The sequence below is a fragment of the Panthera onca genome, chromosome B3 (genome assembly GCF_046562875.1).
Source record: "Panthera onca isolate mPanOnc1 chromosome B3, mPanOnc1 haplotype 2, whole genome shotgun sequence".
In the NCBI taxonomy this organism is placed as follows: domain Eukaryota; kingdom Metazoa; phylum Chordata; class Mammalia; order Carnivora; family Felidae; genus Panthera; species Panthera onca.
Genome location: NC_138344.1, coordinates 4,191,231 through 4,209,045, shown reverse-complemented (window position 1 = coordinate 4,209,045; position 17,815 = coordinate 4,191,231). Strand labels below are relative to the sequence as shown.

The window sequence follows — 17,815 nt, the reverse complement described above, 5'->3', positions numbered from 1 at the left end:
CCCTGGCCCTGACTCCCGACCCCAGCTTTGACAGCTGCCGGGGGCCTGGTGAGAGAGGTCACCCCTTTGCAATCTCCTCCCTCTTGGCCGTGAGCTCCATTCTTCCTGAGTCAGTGGTCCCCACTGTCCCAGGCCCAGCTCCTACCCCCATTCCAGGGAGGGCCAGCCTCTTTACTTTAGGATGCTAGTGTGAAAGGAGGTCTAGAACATTCTGCCAGAAATCTCACAGTTCTCAGCCTCCACCACACAGAGGAAAACTAGACAACAGAAGGAGTTGGCAGGGGGCACATGGGGATCCCATTGGTAGGGGCTGTCCTCATGCCCATTGATCCACATGGTACATTCTGAGCAGCCCAGAGTCTCAGAGGCCATGACCTCCCCTGAAAGGTTCTAGAGAGCAAACTGCCTATGGGTCCACTGTCTGCAATCAAGGCAGCCACATCCTAGGACCCCAAATCTTGATTTCTGCCTTGATCCTGGCCTGCTCTAACCTGCCTTTATGACATGACAGGTAGCAGCTGTCATTCTAGCTCTATGTGCTACGTAAGGAGCTTCACACGATCCCGTGTAATGTCCACAACTCTTCCGAGAGGTATGTGCAATTGCTCCCACTTACAGAGAAGCAGAGTCAGAAGTGACTTCTCTCAGATTAAGGAGCCAGTCAGCGCTGCTTCTAGACCTGGGCCCGCCTGAGCCGGCAATCCACCTGCTTCCCGACACTGCCTACCTGCTGACATAGGGGGCTGCCCCATCCGGGTCTCCACCGAGCACGTGCATCTCATGTCCGCACAGCCAGGGTGCCTGGGGTAGCAGGACCCAAAGGAGGAGTCTGGAACCAACCTTGGTCTTCCTGAGGTTTATGGACATCCAGCCATGGACATGGCTGATTCAGGTAACCCAGGGGGAGCGTCAGAAAGACGTCCAGGAGGGGTTCAGCCCCCAGATGCTGACCCAGAATCAGAGCTGCTGCTGTGGCAAAACTAGAGAGCCACTGTGACTCTCAGGTGCCTACAACATGGCCCACAGGGATCTCAGTGGCCTCGCCTTCAGCTCAGTCCCGTCCAACAATAGGAGCACCTGCAACACTGTTCCCATCACAGGAAGGTACTGTCAACTCCATAGTCTCCCACGTAGGACACCTCGCAATGGACTTCATCACAGACCTTCCCCTCCCTGGGCCAGACATCGTTTGACTAGTCATGGCGGGCAGATGTCCTTATCAACATGGTCTGATATCAAGATGCTGCCGATTCCCCTCTACAGACTTCCCAGCCGGCTGATCAGACATTCTCCCTCCCCCAAGTCCTTGGCTAGTTCTGGAAAGAAGTGTTAAAGATCTGCCTCCATCTGTGCACAGACTTAAATGCATATCAGCAGTCAACACAGGAAGGGGCTGGTTCACCCACAACACTGCAGCATTTGCTTATAACAGTTCATTACGCTTCTCCATCCCAAGAACCCATTCACCAGAAATGCTGGCATCCAGTCTGCACCACCCAGACCCTCACCTCATTCAGCCAGGATGTGCAGGATTTATGGGTGGCTCAAGAGGGCCTGTGAGACACGCTTCAGTGCACCAAGAACAGAACAAGTTTCCTACGACTGGTGGGAATTCTTCCAGGGGAGAATTTTAAGTGAGGAACATGGACTCCTTTTTTTTTTTCTTTCTTTCTTTTTTGATATTTATTTATTTTTGGGGAGAGTACAAGTGGGGAAGGGGCAGACAGAGGGGGAGAGAGGATCTAAAGCGGGCTCCGCGCTGACAGGCTGACAGCAGCGAGCCTGATGTGGGGCTCGAACTGACGAACCGTGAGATCATGACCTGAGCCGAAGTTGGCCCCTCAACCGGCCTGAGCTACCCAGGTGCCCCGCATGGGCTCCTTTTCAAGAACTGATGCCAACATACCTGCTGCCTTGTAACCACCTGTTAAATCATACTGGGACAGTGGCTCTTCAAAAACGTGAACCGAAATACATCCTGACCTCACATATAAAAACAAGCTCTAGGGGCGCCTGGGTGGCTCAGTTGGTTGAGTGACCGACTCAGTCCTACCACCCAAAGGAACTGCATCCAGCCACCAACCAGCTCGGAAGCGAACCGTTCCCTGCAAAGCCCCCAGTGAGAGTCCAGCTTCTACCAACAGGTCAGCCACAGCCTTCAGAGGACCTAGTGAAGACAGGCCTAGACTCTCGGCCCACAGAAGTCACGAGAAAATAAGCATGTCGTTCTAAGCCACTAAGTTTATGCTAACTTACTACACAGCAAGAGAAAACTATGATGGATGAAAAAAACACAAAAATAGAAAATAAATCTAGAGGCAATTAGATGGGAAGTATTTAATTGACACATGAATGGGGAAACAGCTTTGTAAATACGAAGCCATCGGAAACAGAAATGAAAAAATTAACACATTAAAGGAGACACAGATGTGCAACTTCTGGATGACTATATACAGGGACCAGAAATGTTTCCTAAGGCTAAGGAAATAGATTATAAGATTGATGGTGGTCTTTTCTAAGTGGTAGACCTATGGCTAATTTAAACTTTTAATTATTATTTTTCTGGGTTTTCCAAACGTGTTATGATGACCATGCATTACGCTTATGATATTTTTTTAAAAAGTTAACCTTTTTTTTTTTTAAAATTCTGCAGAACTTTATCAAAACATTCCATCCACTACAGAGGCCAGATTTGAGCCCCCACCAGGCCCCCACCAGGCCTCCTCCCACACATCTCACCTGACATACAAAAAGCAAACTCATGCCCAAAAGAACTCCAGGCAGTTGCCCCCAGGCGCCACACCCCCAGGTGCTATAATGACCACCTTCACATCAAGCCTTCTGTCAGTCCATCTATTATCAGAGCTTTTGTGACCTCTGGCCTGGAACTGGATTATCCGCTGAATCAGAGCGGGGCAGAACTTCATCTTGGCCACCGCCCAGGCCTCAGCCTGGGCCGGGATCTGGTATGCCCTGGGGGTCAGTAGGCTGGGAATGACTGGGATTGCTGTGGCCCGTAGCAGGCCCGGAATGTCACCCATAATACTGGCAGGGGGAAGCATCACCACTGTTTTGCAAGAACATCCTCCCAGAATGCCAAGGATTCCCTTTTCTCCACCACGCTGAGAACAGGCTGGGAAGCAAAAACGGAAAAAGGGAGGGTGGGAGAGAGGAGAAAACTCTCTTTATTGAATCCAAGAACCACTCTAAAGGGCCTGTGCCTGGGAGGACCCACCTTCAGATAAAGGGTGCCTGGAGGTCAGTATCCATTTGCCTGAACAGCCTACCCTGGGTGCCCTGTTGGGGCTGGGACCCCTGTGGCCTGTCGAGGAGAAGGGTTCAGCTGAACACACCTGAACTCTCTGTGCCAACCCTGACGACAGTTCTCACTGCTCTGCGTTACATACTGTTCTCCCTACTTGGCTGTGAGCATTCGGAGGTCAGTAAACATGTCTCGCTGATGGCCACTATCCCAGGACACGGCTCAGTGCCAGGCATATAACTCACAGGTCAGCACTCAGGAAATACACGCCAGATAAAGCAATGAAAAGGTGAACACATAGCTAAGAGTGACAACTCGGGGAAACGCCGCGTGGGCACACCCAGACTCATGAGAACACGCGGACATCACACATCGCCACTCTGGGGCTCAGGATTCCTGCTGGGTCCTCAGCCTAACTGGGTGGCTCCCAGCCCATACCGCTTCATCTTTTCAAATGTTCCTCCCACCTGTTACTTCCTCCCCTCTGAAGAAAGGAGGCACACCAATATTTGTTCAGTGACTGAATGCTTCCCCACAGCCTTTTTGCAACCTGCTTCGCCCACGATACTGATGCTGGCACACTAGGTCCCTCATTGCTCCCATGGGTGACTGGTGCCTATTCCAACTCCTGATGAGTATCCCAGCCCATGATGGCCCTGCCTCCCCAGCTCGAGTCCCTGGGCCCACCCTTGTCACCACGGATCAAAGGAAACACTGAAGAAGCACAGGTGCCCCCATCCAAAGACTCCATGGGACGGCAAAGAGGCCACCTGCAGGCCAGCAGGGACGTCACAATCTCCAGGGTGTAGCCAAGCTGCTGACCCCAGCCACCTGCGCAGATACTTTGCTCCACAGGTTGCCAAACTTTTTCTAGAAAGGGCAGAGAGTAACTATTTTACGCTTTGTGGACCATATAGATTCTTGCAACTAGTCAACTCTGCTGTTGTAGCACAAAAGCATCCATAGACAATAAATGAATGAATGAAGATGGCTGTGCCCCAATAAAACTTTATTTACAAACACAGACAGCAAGCTGGATTTGGTCCACGGGCGATATAGTTTGCCAACCTCCACTTCCCTTAACTGAGTGGGGCAGTGAGTGTGGGAATGGTCATGGCCCTTGGTGTCTCCAACCCCTTTAAGCTCTGCACGTTACACTTAATTCTTAGGAGAATCTCCTGGGACCATCTCAGGAGTTCACCCAAGAAGCTTCTTATATCCTGGTATTCCAGCTTAGTGGGGCCATGCCCTTGGCTATGCAGAGATTTGCCCTCATATCCCTGGCACAGACTGGCCAAACATCACCAAGCTTTGGGAGTAAGGACAGATCACATCTCGTGGAACACATGTTCTCCCACCGGCGCGTGTCATCGCTGGCTCCTCCCTCGCTCCCACTCAGCTGTGGTTCTTTAGGGCCCCATTGTTCCAAAGGCAGCAGGTAGGAACACTCCCACAGGTGGACTGGAGGTCGCAGCCCCGTAGGAGAGCCTCTTCACCTGTGGCCACCACCCCCACCCAGCCCTTGAGAGTAGCCGTGGACACGGGGACACTGGTTATCGGGAGAGACCGGACGTTTGCCCTGAACTCTGTCATCAGAAAGAGAGGCTGGAGTTCACACCTACCTGGTGAGGGTCCACGGACTCCTCCCTGGGCCATTTCTGGGGCCCGGCGTGTTTTAGGGGGCATCTCTCAAGCCTTACCTGCTTAGAGTTAGTCAGGTAGAGCTTGGCTGCCAGGTTGATGATCTGCAGCTTGACGATGTCCTCCTCTGCCGTGAAGGACTTGGCCATCTTTCTCAGGACGTCAGGCGCGATCTTGGGGACGTGCTCACAGTACTCGCCGATGAGCCACAGGATGCTGGCCCGGGCCATGGGCACCTGTGGGTGCGTAAGAGGAGTCAGGACTGGGGCTCGTGTGGAGATGTGGGTGGGCATGTGGCCTGCCAGGGAAATGGCATTCTTCCCGTGTGTGCTGGGCCAGGAACTGCGGGGTTCACACCCCTGTCTCGTGGGACAGACTAGAAGGCGAACATTTCCTAAGCAGCATCCCCCCCTCTGCCCTGGGGGTTTGCTAGCAAGCGCAGAGCTTCCAAACCCCAAAGTCCGTCCTGGTTTTGTCTAAAAGACCGATTTCCTAGATCCGTTGTACCCTCCGTGCTTTAGTTCCATGCTATTCTTCCTGAACCTTCAAGGAATACCTTATCTTAGTGCTTCAAGTTACTGGTGCAACAGAAACACGCTAGGTTTTTCCAGTGCACCATCGGCCACCCTCGGCCGGAGCTTTGGAGAAAACATGAGCGGCGGTACAGGTCTGGGAGCTCAGCAAGGGACCCTCAAGGGGAAAGCGAATCTTGGGCAACAAGTCAGGGTTGCCTGGTCCCATCTTTTCCCTTTTTCCACCTGCAGGCCCTTTCGGAGCCAGCACGGAAGGTGTGGAAGTCGGTTTCATCAGGGCTAGCGTGTTTCATCGCGGGGTTTTAAAATCATGGGGAGGAGGCCGGGACAGGAGGGCAACACGGGAGGTTCCTCCCTCGCCTGGATGTTGTCCGTGAGCTTGGCCAGGTGCTTGATGATCTCTCCGTGCTGCGCGGGCTGCATCTGCAGCAGCTTCTTAATGACAACCACCGACTCTGCGACCACCAGCTCTGCGGAGCGGGAAGGGAGAGTGTGGGCCCGGGGCGGTCACATGACCACACGCAGGTAGACGGACACCCCTGCAATGCCCCCAGACCCTTGGCTCTCTTCCACAACCCTGTGCACTCCTCTGGTGGCCCTCGGGGACGCAGGAACACTTAAGACACGCATGGAGGTGGACAGAGGGACGAACACGCATTGTGCCTGGACGGATAGGTGCACACCCTCTGGTCGTCCAAGTTGGACACGCAGACAAGCACTGACCGTCGCGGTTGGACAGCAGCTGCACCAGGCCGTTGAGACAGGTGTCACGGACTCGGCCGATGTTGGTTGCACAGCGTCCAATGGCCTGGATAGTGGCTGCTACAAAGTCCTTGTCCATGCTGCGAATGTACGTCTGTGGGACACCACAACAGAGTGATCCCCAGCAGGCAGTGACCCTCAGTGATTCTGCCGGCTTGCGGGTGACCTTCAGGGAAGCTTGTCACCCCTCATTCAATCACTCATCATGCTAGAGACTAAACTCTGGGAGAGAGAGTGACGCCCTCAGCCACCGTGCGTGTCCCTTAGCCCAGAGCCGGCAGAAGGCTCTGGGAGGGGGCCTAAGACAACACTTTTTCCACTTCGGGCTCATAAGAGAAAGTTGGCCCATCGGGACGGTTCTCACTGAGCACAAGGAGCTGCGGGCACCTCTCGTGGACCCTCCGGCAGGCAGCTGGGCCCTAGCCCGACCTGAACTCCCGTAGGACAGTAGGGGTGTTGGGCCCCGGCCCTACCTGGAACTCCCGTAGGACAGTAGGGGTGTTGGTCTCATTGGCCAGGTTGGTCAACACTTCCAGCTGCAGGGAGACAGAAAGCGGGCAGGGTGGCCCGCAGGGTTTCTGTGCCCCCAAACCCCTCATTCCAAACACACTTCACAGACCGGAAAACAATCCCACGGACGGCCCTGCGTCATCCTTAAACTGATGAAGGAGATGACAGACTGGGAAACTTTCCCAAAAGGCAGGAGGACCAGTTTGTCTCTTAAATGGATGCCCTGACAGAGGACGCTTATAGAATGATCCTGTCACCTCTCCGCCTCCATGGAAAACAAAGCCTCCTGTTGCTTTTAGGTTAAAGAGCAATGTCCTTACCATGGTCTATAAACCCCTGTGGGATCTGACCGCTGTCTACCTCTGTTTTCACACCACTCTCCCCCTTGCCCTCTATGCTCCAGTCATACTGGCCTCTTGTCAGACCTCTTCCTGCCTCAGGGCCTTTGCATATACTGTTTCTTCTGTGGGGAGCAATTCTTGCCATTCCTGCCCCTGCACTTGCATAGACAATTCATATTCATTTCTCAGGCCTCAGCTCAAGCCTTGCTTCCTAGAGGAAAGCTTCCCTGACACAAGACTAGACGTCGTCCTAGTCTATGCTCCGACAGCCCTCTGCACTTCTCTTTCTTACCATATTTCTCAAGTGGCTTTTTACATTTGTTTTGTGATTGGCTGCTCGATGTCTCCTTCTCACCCCAACTAGACCGTTGGCTCCCCAAAGACAAGGTGTCTGATGAGTTTGCCCTGGCTTGTACCCCTAGATCTAGCTGTAACTGACACAGAGTAGATGTTCAGAGAGTCGCGATTAACTGCTGCTGAATGAAAACTACTCCATAAGAGCAGGCAGAGCCCGAATGGAATACGGGTATGGGCTTCTGACACTTTTTCTGTGGGTGTATGTTTGCATAAAAGCCTGAGGGGGAAGATGTGTGGGGGCAAGAACACCGTGGGTGGAAGCCAAGAGACTGTAGCTAGCAAAGTATGAATTCTGGAGTCAGCAGGACTGACTCTGGGGTAGCAACCTCACCTCCTGGGGTCTGCATTTTTATAAAATGGAGATAATGTACACTTCCTGAGGTTATTATGAAAATCAGGTTACTTCACATATGAAAAGTGGCACCTATCTATTGGATAACAGGCAAAGGGCAGCTCCCTCCCCCGCCCCGGCCCCCATTAGCCCAGCTTCCTGGGCCAATACTCCTGGGTGGAGCGGCCACAGGTTCAGAAATAGGCAGGCCCCAGGATGGCCACTGTGGATACCCCAGCGGGTAGGTGGGGGCAGGAAGGGGGCGGAAAGGCCGCAGGCGCTTCTGTCCGTCGCTCACCTTCAGGATCTTGATCTGGGTGGGGTCGGTGGATCTGATGTAGAAGCTCTTCAGGTAGGGCTCAAACATACCCTGTTGTGAGAGAAGCAGCCCCAAGGAGCTCCGCCGCAGCCCCAGACTGGGGCTTCTCCAGAGCTACCCCACCTCTCCCGTTCTGGGGCCCAGAATCCTTCCTGCCTCGTCGCTGCCCTTCCCACCCCCCTCTCAGATCTGACCAGGACTTGCTTCGCCAGATTTTCCTCCCTCGGCGGCCCTCAGGACCCAGACCCTGCTTCTCCTCCGTGTTTGGGGTCTCCCGTTTGCATTCTCTCCACAGCGAAGGCACTCCCCATCCTGCCTGTCCCCAATGCCCCCCCCCCCCCCCCCCCCCGCCCTGCACTCGCAGGAGCCACGCCTCGGAATATGCGAGGGCAGCCTAGGTCACTTGCTCACCCGGCGCTTGATGGACATGGTGGCCACGTTCTGGAGCACCACGTACTGCACCTCACTACGGAGAGGACAGGAAAGAGGTATCTGGGCCCCTCGACGGGGCCCAGGGGCAGCGAGTGGAGGGAAGAGAGAGAGGTGGGCCAAATAGGAGGGCGGGGAGGGCACCGGTCGGAGGAGGGCAAGACTGAGGTCCGTACAGGGTGGAGGGGTGGGGTGAAGGCGCGGGGCGTGATACGCCCAGGGTTTGAGAGAAGCCGGCAGGACCAGCCCACCCATCATGGGCGGGGCGGGGCGAAGTACGTCAGCCCCCGGTGTGGGCGGGGCGGGCTAGCCCACCCACCCCTCCCCGTGTGGGCGGGGCGCGGCCGGGCGGGTCTGCCCACGGGGTGGGCGGGGCGAGGCCGGGTGAGTCAGCCCACTGTGTCGGCGGGGCGGGGCGGCCCACGATGTGGGCGGGGCGGGACGCGCACCTGTGGCTGCGCAGCAGTCGCACTAGCGCCTTGGCGATGACGCCCACCTCCGCCTTGGGCGCCAGATGGAAGTAGAGCTGGGCCACCGCCATGACCACGGCGGCGCTGCGGCTCTGCAGCAGCGGCTTCGTGTTGCGCAGCAGCAGCCGGTGGTCGGGGTCCATGACGTAGGGCTTGCGGGCGGGCAGCGCAGCGGTGGCCGCCTCCTCCGAGCCCGGGCCCTTGGCCTCGTCCTCTTCCGAGCCGTAGAAGGCTTTCTCCGGGTTCTCCTCCAGCAGAGATTCCTGCAGGCGGAGACAGGGGGAGGGGGTGTCGGGGGCAGTGGAAACCTCCTCCCGGCCGCCCTCCTACGCACGCTGCCACAGCGAGGCCCGGGCACCCGGCCCACTCACGTTCTGGGTGGGGCTCAGGAACTGCGTGCGCGCGTAGCGGGTGAGCATGCTGATGATGACCACCTGCCCCCACTCCTCCACGTCGATGAGCAGGTTACAGAGCTTCCGGTAGTTCTTGTGTATCAGGTCGATGCGCTCGGGGCAGACCTCCTCGAAGGCCATCACCACACTGCCCGCCACCAGCTGGGGAACGGTCGGTGGCAAGAGGGTGAGCCGGAAGGGCAGAGAGCGCTTGCCCCGTCTCCTCTCCACCGCCCGTCCCTGTGCGCCCATGTACACACCGTGGTCTTGTCGGCCAGAAGTTTCTCAATGACCTCGATCAGCTGGTCCTTCTGGTCCGAATCCAAACTGTGGGAGAAACTGTTAAGAGGGATTTGCCCCCCCCCCACCTCCCACCTTTGTAATATTTGCCCAAACTGTGCTCACCTCCCCTACCCCAACCCTGTTCGTTAAGAAGTGTGAGCTGCCACCACCGCAGTTCTCCATCTCTCTCACTTCCCCAAACCGTCTTCAACCATCTGAGTACAAAAAAGGGGCAATCCGCAAAGCTTGGGAGAGGCCAGGGGTGGGCCCGGGGTTGGGAAACACTCCCCTGAGGAGCTAGGGGCGCGGCTGGGGCGTACCTGTAGAGTTTAGGGATGGCGTGAGCAGCTGTTTTCCGTACATAGGGTGACATGTCCGATGCAGCTTCCTTGATGGCCAGCATCATGATGGGCACAATGATGGGCACCCGGATGCTAGACAGGACGCGGAGGGCGCTGGCCCGAATCAGCTGGTTGGGGTCCTAAGGGCAGAGGTGGAGGCAGAGCCATGAGAGGGCACAATGGCCTGATGGAAAGGCCACACCTGTGGAACTCACTGTCCCTAGCTACCTACCACCGGTTCTTGCCTCCCTGACTCCCTGAGTGATTGCCCCTGCTAGGTACCCGGGGTGGGAGGGGGGTACTGCTTGAGGGAACTGTTGGCCCCTGTTGCAGACATTTGACGCCCGAACAGTTAGGGCGATGGGTTGCTTCACTTTCGGGAAAGGTAAGAATCTTTCAGAATACCTAAAGTTCCTGAAACACCTCCTGGTCCCTGCGTGGGGGTGGGGGTGGGGGGGGTCTTTGTGTTGATGCAAGAGCTGACTGCCAGCAAATGCAAGCTGTCCTGCCTTCCAAAGAGTTGGTTAACACTCCCTTCTCCCAGCAACCTCCCAAAAGTTGATCTTCTTCCTCTTCCTCCAGTGTTTAAAACAGAATAGGTATGTAGGCCCCTTCTCTTTGTTCCTCTGCTTCCAATCCACACCTGAGAAGAGCGTTAGACACAGTATATTGTAATCGTGCACGAGGGGCAGCAGTAGCTGTAAATTGCTGTGAATCTTTTTTTTTAATTAAAAAAATGTTTTAAACGTTTCTTTAGTTTTGAGAGACAGAGAGAGACAGAGCACCAGCAGGGGAGGGGCAGAGAGAGAGGGAGACACAGAATCCGAAGCAGGCTCCAGGCTCCGAGCTGTCAGCACGGAGCCCGACGCGGGGCTTGAACCCACAAACCTCGAGATCGTGAGCTTTAGTCGGAGCTTAACCATCTGAGCCCCCCAAGGCGCCCCTGCTGTGAATCTCACAGAATGCTGGGCAACGGGAGAGGTGACTGGACACTAAAGAGCAGACACTTCACTGATGTTCTAAAATGGAGAAAGAGAAGATCCACAAAATGACAGGGGAAGATGATGGTAGCCCCTGTCAAAATTCTACAGTTGATTTTTAAACACATGGTTTAGAAGCACGTATTTAAAAGGCAGGAGTCTGTATTTTCTTAGAGTCGAATCATATCATATCCACTGCTATAACCTGTATTTCTTTTTCCCCCCCCTTTTATTTGGAAAGGATTATGGATTCACAGGAGGCTACTAGAAAAAATTCTTTTTTCCTTTTTGATAGGGTAACTAGGCTGGTTGATATTAACACTGTGTATGTCGATTTCAGCAAGGCATTGGGGGGAGCCTCCTAGCATTGCCTAGATTGCCATTTTGATGCAAGCCTTTTGTTTTACTTAATATGTAATCATTTTAAGAGCAGAATTCATATCTATTTTGTCTCTGTATCACCACAGCCCTTTACACGTGAAAGGGGTTAAGAAATTTTTCTGCTATTGAATAAGATCCTTTCTAACAAGATAAGAAAGTGCCAGCTGACTGTATAATTAGATGGATCCACAACTTGGTAAAACGTTGTGCTTGGGGAAGGTTGATTAACAGATTGGTGTCAACTTGGAAACATGATATGCCAGGGGACTCACAATCTGATGCCCTGGTCTGTACAATCTATTAACATGTTGGAAGACACAAAATCAGGAGGACAAAATTAAGATTTAGAATCGCCCCGAGTTGGATGTTATGCTAAACCAATAAAATGAAATATAATAGGGCTTCATAAGGGATTCCAGGGACCAACTGCATAAAGACAGGATGTAGGGAGACCTAGATTATCTGACTGCTCACTGGAGGTTTGTCTGAATTGAGCCAACCACATTAGTGAGCTGCTAAGAAAACAGTCTCAGGCTGGCTTGATAAAAAGAAGGGAGAAAACTGGATGGAAATGAATGGTTCTAATATGCAGGAGAGCCCAAAATCATTAACAACAACAGAAAGAAAATGAGTTTTAGAGGAACACATATATCATGTGATACCATTTACAAAACAATATTGTATATTATTTACAAATGTGTAAATAAGCCGTGAAAGAATAAATACATACACATGAATTATAAACAGAAGATACATAGGGGGCTTTGGCTGTTGATAAATGTTTCGTTTCTTATGCTGGGTATACAGATATTCACTTTATTATTCTTTGTGCCTTTTGTGAGTCTGAAATAAATTTAAAAAAATTATAGCTCTGGAGGTTTTGACACGATATAATGCTTAAAAAAAAGTTGTAATGTCTAAAAATGAGGCGAGTTGCCTTATGAAGGAGTGACGTCTCTATCACTGGAGATGATCTGTCAGAAGGTCATGTTCTAGAGCAAAGGTTGGCATACTACAGCCCTCAGGCCAAATCTGTCTTCTGCCTTTTTTATAAATAAAGACTCATTGGAAGCTGGCCATGCCCACTCATTTATGGCTTCTTACATACTTCAAGGGCAAAGTTGAGTGTTGCAAGATTGAGGCTGTATGGCCCTAAAAAGTCTACATTACTCTCTGTCAGGATACAGAAAAAGTTTGCTGACCACTGTTCTAGAAAAATCATTTCTTTGAATGGGCTCAGTGGGCACAAGCAGAGGAGGAACAGAGCACGAGCAGGGGAGGAACAGAAAGAGAGGGAGACACAAAATCCGAAGCAGGCTCCAGGCTCCAAGCTGTCACCACAGAGCCCAACGTGGGGCTTGAACCCACGGACCATGAGATCATGACCTGAGCCGAAGTCGGACGCTTAATGGGCTGAGCCACCCAGGTGCCCCTCTGGTTTTCTCAAAGGGGAAATTCAGGGGCAGACTGTAGAAACTACAGCTAAATGTAAAACCTGTGCCAAAAATGCCAGAATGGGGGGCGCCTGAGTGGCTCAGTTGGTTGAGCGTCCGACTTCAGCTCGGGTCATGATCTCATAGTTTGTGGGTTCGAGCCCCACATCAGGCTCTGTGCTGACAGCTCAGAGCCTGCAGCCTGTTTCAGATTCTGTGTCTCCCTTTCTCTCTACCCCTCCCTTGCTCATGCTCTGTCTCTCTCTGTCTCAAAATAAATAAACATTAAAAAAAAATTTTTTTTAATTCCAGAATGGTTCTTCCAAAATGATTTAACCCTGATTCAAACCAAAAGATTACTTGCCAATCTAGACAGATCAATGGATTGATCCCGTGGTTTTGACTTTAAAAGTTAACATAGCACCACGTGTGGTCTAAAGAGACCCCGGTATTGCCGAATGAATGACGGGTATATTCAAGTGCCTGCGCTTCCTACCCCACCTCAGAGAAGCAGACCTTGTCGGCCTCTCCTGCTCGCCACAGCACAGTGACCCAGGGGGGCAGTCAATCCTCCCCCCTGCTCAGCAACCCACAGAACCAGCTGGACATGAAAAGCTGAGCTGGACCTTTCAGAGACACTCTCACAGGAATGTGAACCAAATATGTGGAAAGTCTAGGGAGGGGAGTTAGTGGTTGACATCTGACATCTGGCAGTGATACTGTCTTCTGTATCCTTGACATATACAGACCAGAAGGGCACACAGTGGAGACCATCAAGCATACGTTTAATATGCAAAACAAAAGGTGAGGATATTCAGCTGAAATAGTGAGAAGGGATTCAGCCCCCACTCTATTCTAAAGGACTTGAGGGGCGCCCGGGTGGCTCAGTCGGTTAAGCGTCCAATCTCGGTTTCGGCTCAGGTCATGATCTCACAATTTGGTGAGTTCGAGCCCCACATCAGGCTCTGTGCTGACAGGGCAGAGCCTGCTTCGGATTCTGTCTCTCCCTCTTTCTCTGCCCCTCCCCCACTCACACTGTCTCTGTCTCTCTCAAAAGAAATCTATAAACTTAAAAAAAAAAAAAAAAAGATTTAAAGGACTTAAATCTTCCTGCCCCTTCCCTTACGTGATTTCAATTTCGACATGCTCCAAAAAGCCTTTCAGTACAACAGACGGACAACAGTCTTTCAAAGCGGGTGTTCTGCAGACACTGGGGCATCTCACACAAGTCAGCTACTTCCGGTGCCAAACGGAAGGCTCATCACCTGTTTCAACTCTAGAGGAATAACCCGCTGTACTGAACTCACTGAGAACGGGCAGCCGGGTGTTATGGCGTCTGCGCTGACCTTCGAACCCAACCTCTCCCGCAGGGTGAATCTCGATGTCTTCCTCTCCACGGAGCTCATTTGTTTTCAGTAAACCCTTTTGTCCTCCCCAAGTTCCAAAGTCATCGTTCTCCACGGAAACCCAGACTTGGTGAACCTCCTAGTGCCAAGGCCGTGACACACGGAGGTGAGGAACCCAGGCCAGCTGTCCCCTGCCCGGAAGCCTGTCTGAAGGACGTCGACTTCTGCCCGGTTGTGGACCACGATTCCTTCACGCCAACGGGGGCGAGACCCAGGGCTCTCTGCTCTCAGGGACGCAAGTGGTTTATGTTTGAGGCGGCCATTATCACAGGCTCCTCAGAGGAGGAGAGACACGGTCTCTGGGCAGCCACCTCATCTCTCAAGCCCCTTCTGAGCTGGCCTCCACCCTCTGGGGGTCCCACTAATGAGGGAGCCAAAGGCAAGCTGACAGCAAAGCACGAGCTAGAGCTAGCCATCCCCCCTCCCCACCGGGTGGGACACGTGTGACACTCCTCAGACACTCCTGGCTGCCCGAGGACACAGGAAAGGGAAAAACAAATAGCTAACTGATGGCGATCACGGTCCCGCGGGACGTGGGTCTCCATCAGTCTGCAACTGTCTTAATGATTCATAAGAAAAAAGGGCAGTCTCCAGAATCCTATAGACTCAATTTCCTGGAGCCCTAACATCACCCTCCCCTCCGTGGTGATGGGGGAAACAAAGACAAGAGGAAAATGTAGATTAAAATTAAATTAAATCTTTTTTGAGAGAGAAAGAGAGAGAAGCAGGGCTCTGTTTCTACCCAAAGTGGGGCTCGTGTTCACCCGACGCGGGACTCGAAGTCCCGGAACTGTGAGGTCATGCCCTGAACCGACGTCAGATGCTTGCCACCCAGGAGCCCCAATAAAATTAAATTTCTTTACAACCTGCAGCCCACTGACAAATACCCGAGGCAGGCAGAGTAGAACATTCCTGCGGGAACTCCCTTCTGTCTTAATGTGAATGCTTTGCTAGAGGGAAAAATAACTTCAGCTCAACAAGAGCAAGGCCTCCAGTATCTGAAGAGTCCTCTTTAGCATAGGAAAGTCCGCTTGGAAACCTCCCTCTTTCCTTAACACCCCCCCCCCCCCAACTTCCTAGTATGTAACCAGTGTCTCCTCACAGCCCCAGTGCAGCTCTTTCTGCCCACGAGTCCTGTCCCCGTGCGTTCATAAAATCACCTTTTTGCACCAAAGACATCTCAAGAGTTCCTTCCCGGCCATTGGCTTGGACCCCCCCCCCCCCCCAACACTTAACGCCACAGCAGCACCGGTCCTCTTGTCTGACTCTGACCCTCCCAAGTCTAGGCGGACAGGAAAGGGCCTCCAAGACCGCCCCCCACGCACAGGCCTCTCCCCGGGCTGCCCCTCCAACGTGGCGCCCGCGAGACCCGGCCCGGGGCGCGAACTGACCTTCAGGCCGCGCTGGAAGGTGGAGATGGACAGCAGGGCCAGATCTTGCTGTTCTTCCGCGTAGCGCACCAGGTACACGTAGACCAGCTTCTTCACCTGGGAGCAGAAGGGCTTCTCAGCAGGACTGCCGCCCCCACCCAATGAGACGTCACCGCCTGGCCGGCTGTGGTCCCGCGTGCGCCCCGGGGTCCTTGGCTCGGATCTACGTCTGCTTGGGGGACGCAGGAACAGGGTCTTCTCCTGAGCCGAGGGCATCCCGAGCAAGTCGGGCCCCCGGGGGGCCGCACGGTGCCTTTCCTCGCCCCGACCGGCTGGCGCTTACTCCCGGTGGGGGCGGGCGCGCGACCCCCTCGCCCCGCGCTGCCTACCTCTATGTTCTTACAGGCCACGTTCTTCACCACGGCCGGAAACAGGTCGGAGGCGTTCTTTCCCCTGGCGATCATCTGGGGGGGGGGGGGGGGCAGTAGGGGGAGAAGGGAGGAGGCCCACACTTATTAGGAGAAGGTCCACCGGGAGCCCAGAGGGCTGCTCTCCCACCCCTCCCGCGGACCGGGGCGGCCCCTTCCCCCGCTCACAGCCACGATGGTCTTCATGGCCTCCAGCTTGAGGGAATCTTTGTTGGTGTCCAGCATCTCCTTCAGATCGTCGTGCCTGGGGGTGGGGCAGGCGCAGGGGGTCAGCGGAGGGTACGAGGGTGGGGCTGGGGGTATCCTCCGGGAGGATCCAGGCAGAAGGAAGGGACACGGGCAGGGGACTTGGGGTCAGGAGAAACGCGGGCCTGCCCGTGGTATGGGTTGAACTGGGTCCTCCTCCAAAAAGATATATCGAAGCCCTAACCCCTAGGACTCCAGAATGTGACCCTATTTGGAAATAGGGTCGCTGCAGTTGTAATTCGTTAGGATGACGTCACACTGGGGTAGGGAGGGCCCCTAATCCTGTCTGTCGGGTGTTCTGGTAAGAAGACAGCCACGTGGGGCGCCTGGGTGGCTCAGTCGGTTAAGCATCCGACTTCGGCTCAGGTCACCATCTCGAGGTCCGTGAGTTCGAGCCCCGCATGGGGCTCTGGGCTGATGGCTCGGAGCATGGAGCCTGCTTCGGATTCTGTGTCTCCCTCTCTCTCTGCCCCTCCCCCGTCCATGCTCTGTCTCTCTCTGTCTCAAAAATAAATAAACTAAAAAAAAAAAAAAAAAAGAAGACAACCGCGTGAAGAGACAGAGACGCAGGGAGAATGCCATGTGAAGACAGAGCATTGGAGTGATCCATGAAAGATTGCCAGGAAACTACCAGAGGCTAGGAAGGGGCGAGGAAGGATCCTCCTACAGGTTTCAGAGGGAGCACGGCCCTGCAGGCACCTTGATTTCGGACTTCCGGCCTCCAGATCTGTGAGACCGTAACGTTTTGTTGTTCTAAACCATGCACTTGGCAGTACTTTGTTACAGCAGGCCCTAGGACACCCATACAGCCAGTGACCCAGAGCCAGAAGACAAGAGGAAGGGTTCGGGGTGGGAAAGGTGTGGACTCCGCCCAGAGAATGGCCAGTTGGGTAGATGGGAAGGATCTGGAGCCAGTGCAAAGGAGGCGGTGTCAGAACAACAGCAGGATGCCCTTGCCCTTGCCCCACGAGTGTGTTCCCAGGCCCCGACTCCAGGACTGGACTGGACGGGTCCCGGTCACTCCAGAATCTGGTGAGATGGTCTCCCAGCAAAAGCCAGACCCGTCACTTAACATTCAACAGTGATTACAGGAAGTGAAAAAACCCTAATGGGAGAAATAAATGAAGATCTGAACAAATGTCCCCTTGCACGTGGCTGAAGGGAATACAGGTAATCCTGAGGCCAATACACAAATTTCATGCAATGTCCATTGAAATTTCAGTGAAGGCACTTGGCCAAACCTCCTCAAATGGCAGCAAAAACCCCAAAGAATAGTTTGGGGAAAGAAGAGAACAAGGCCACAGTGACAGACAACACACCCTCCTGAAATTCAAAATACAAAACAACATGACAGTGACCAAAAGCCCCGTGGTACCAGGTTAAAAGATGGAAAGTCAAAGGTCATATGGGACAAGTTCATAAATGGATCTAAATGGATACCTTAGGAACAAGAACTCACCAATGGAAGGGAGAACCATTTTTCCCCATAAATAAACACCGCTGGGACAACTGCTATGCAGCAAAGATTTTAACTTGTACATGCATCTCACACCTAAATAAACCCTGCACCTGTTATTTTTTTTTTAATGTTTGTTTATTTT

The 17,815-nt window shown here is 53.4% G+C and overlaps 1 protein-coding gene across 2 annotated transcripts in view; it reads right to left on the bottom strand.

Annotated features, from left to right (window-relative positions):
- AP3B2 (adaptor related protein complex 3 subunit beta 2) overlaps nucleotides 1-17,815 on the bottom strand; it is a 34,119-nt gene that overhangs the window by 8,221 nt on the left and 8,083 nt on the right. Inside the window, exons 2-14 of one of the 2 annotated variants that reach the window (XM_078449055.2) lie at nucleotides 16,137-16,212; nucleotides 15,930-16,004; nucleotides 15,562-15,657; nucleotides 9,950-10,110; nucleotides 9,608-9,674; nucleotides 9,327-9,509; nucleotides 8,935-9,218; nucleotides 8,468-8,522; nucleotides 8,036-8,107; nucleotides 6,672-6,734; nucleotides 6,160-6,292; nucleotides 5,797-5,906; nucleotides 4,963-5,139 (exon numbers count right to left, since the gene is read on the bottom strand). In XM_078449055.2, coding sequence (XP_078305181.1) covers nucleotides 4,963-5,139; nucleotides 5,797-5,906; nucleotides 6,160-6,292; nucleotides 6,672-6,734; nucleotides 8,036-8,107; nucleotides 8,468-8,522; nucleotides 8,935-9,218; nucleotides 9,327-9,509; nucleotides 9,608-9,674; nucleotides 9,950-10,110; nucleotides 15,562-15,657; nucleotides 15,930-16,004; nucleotides 16,137-16,212 — 1,552 coding nt within the window. The other variant, XM_081795828.1, reaches the window with a different exon arrangement.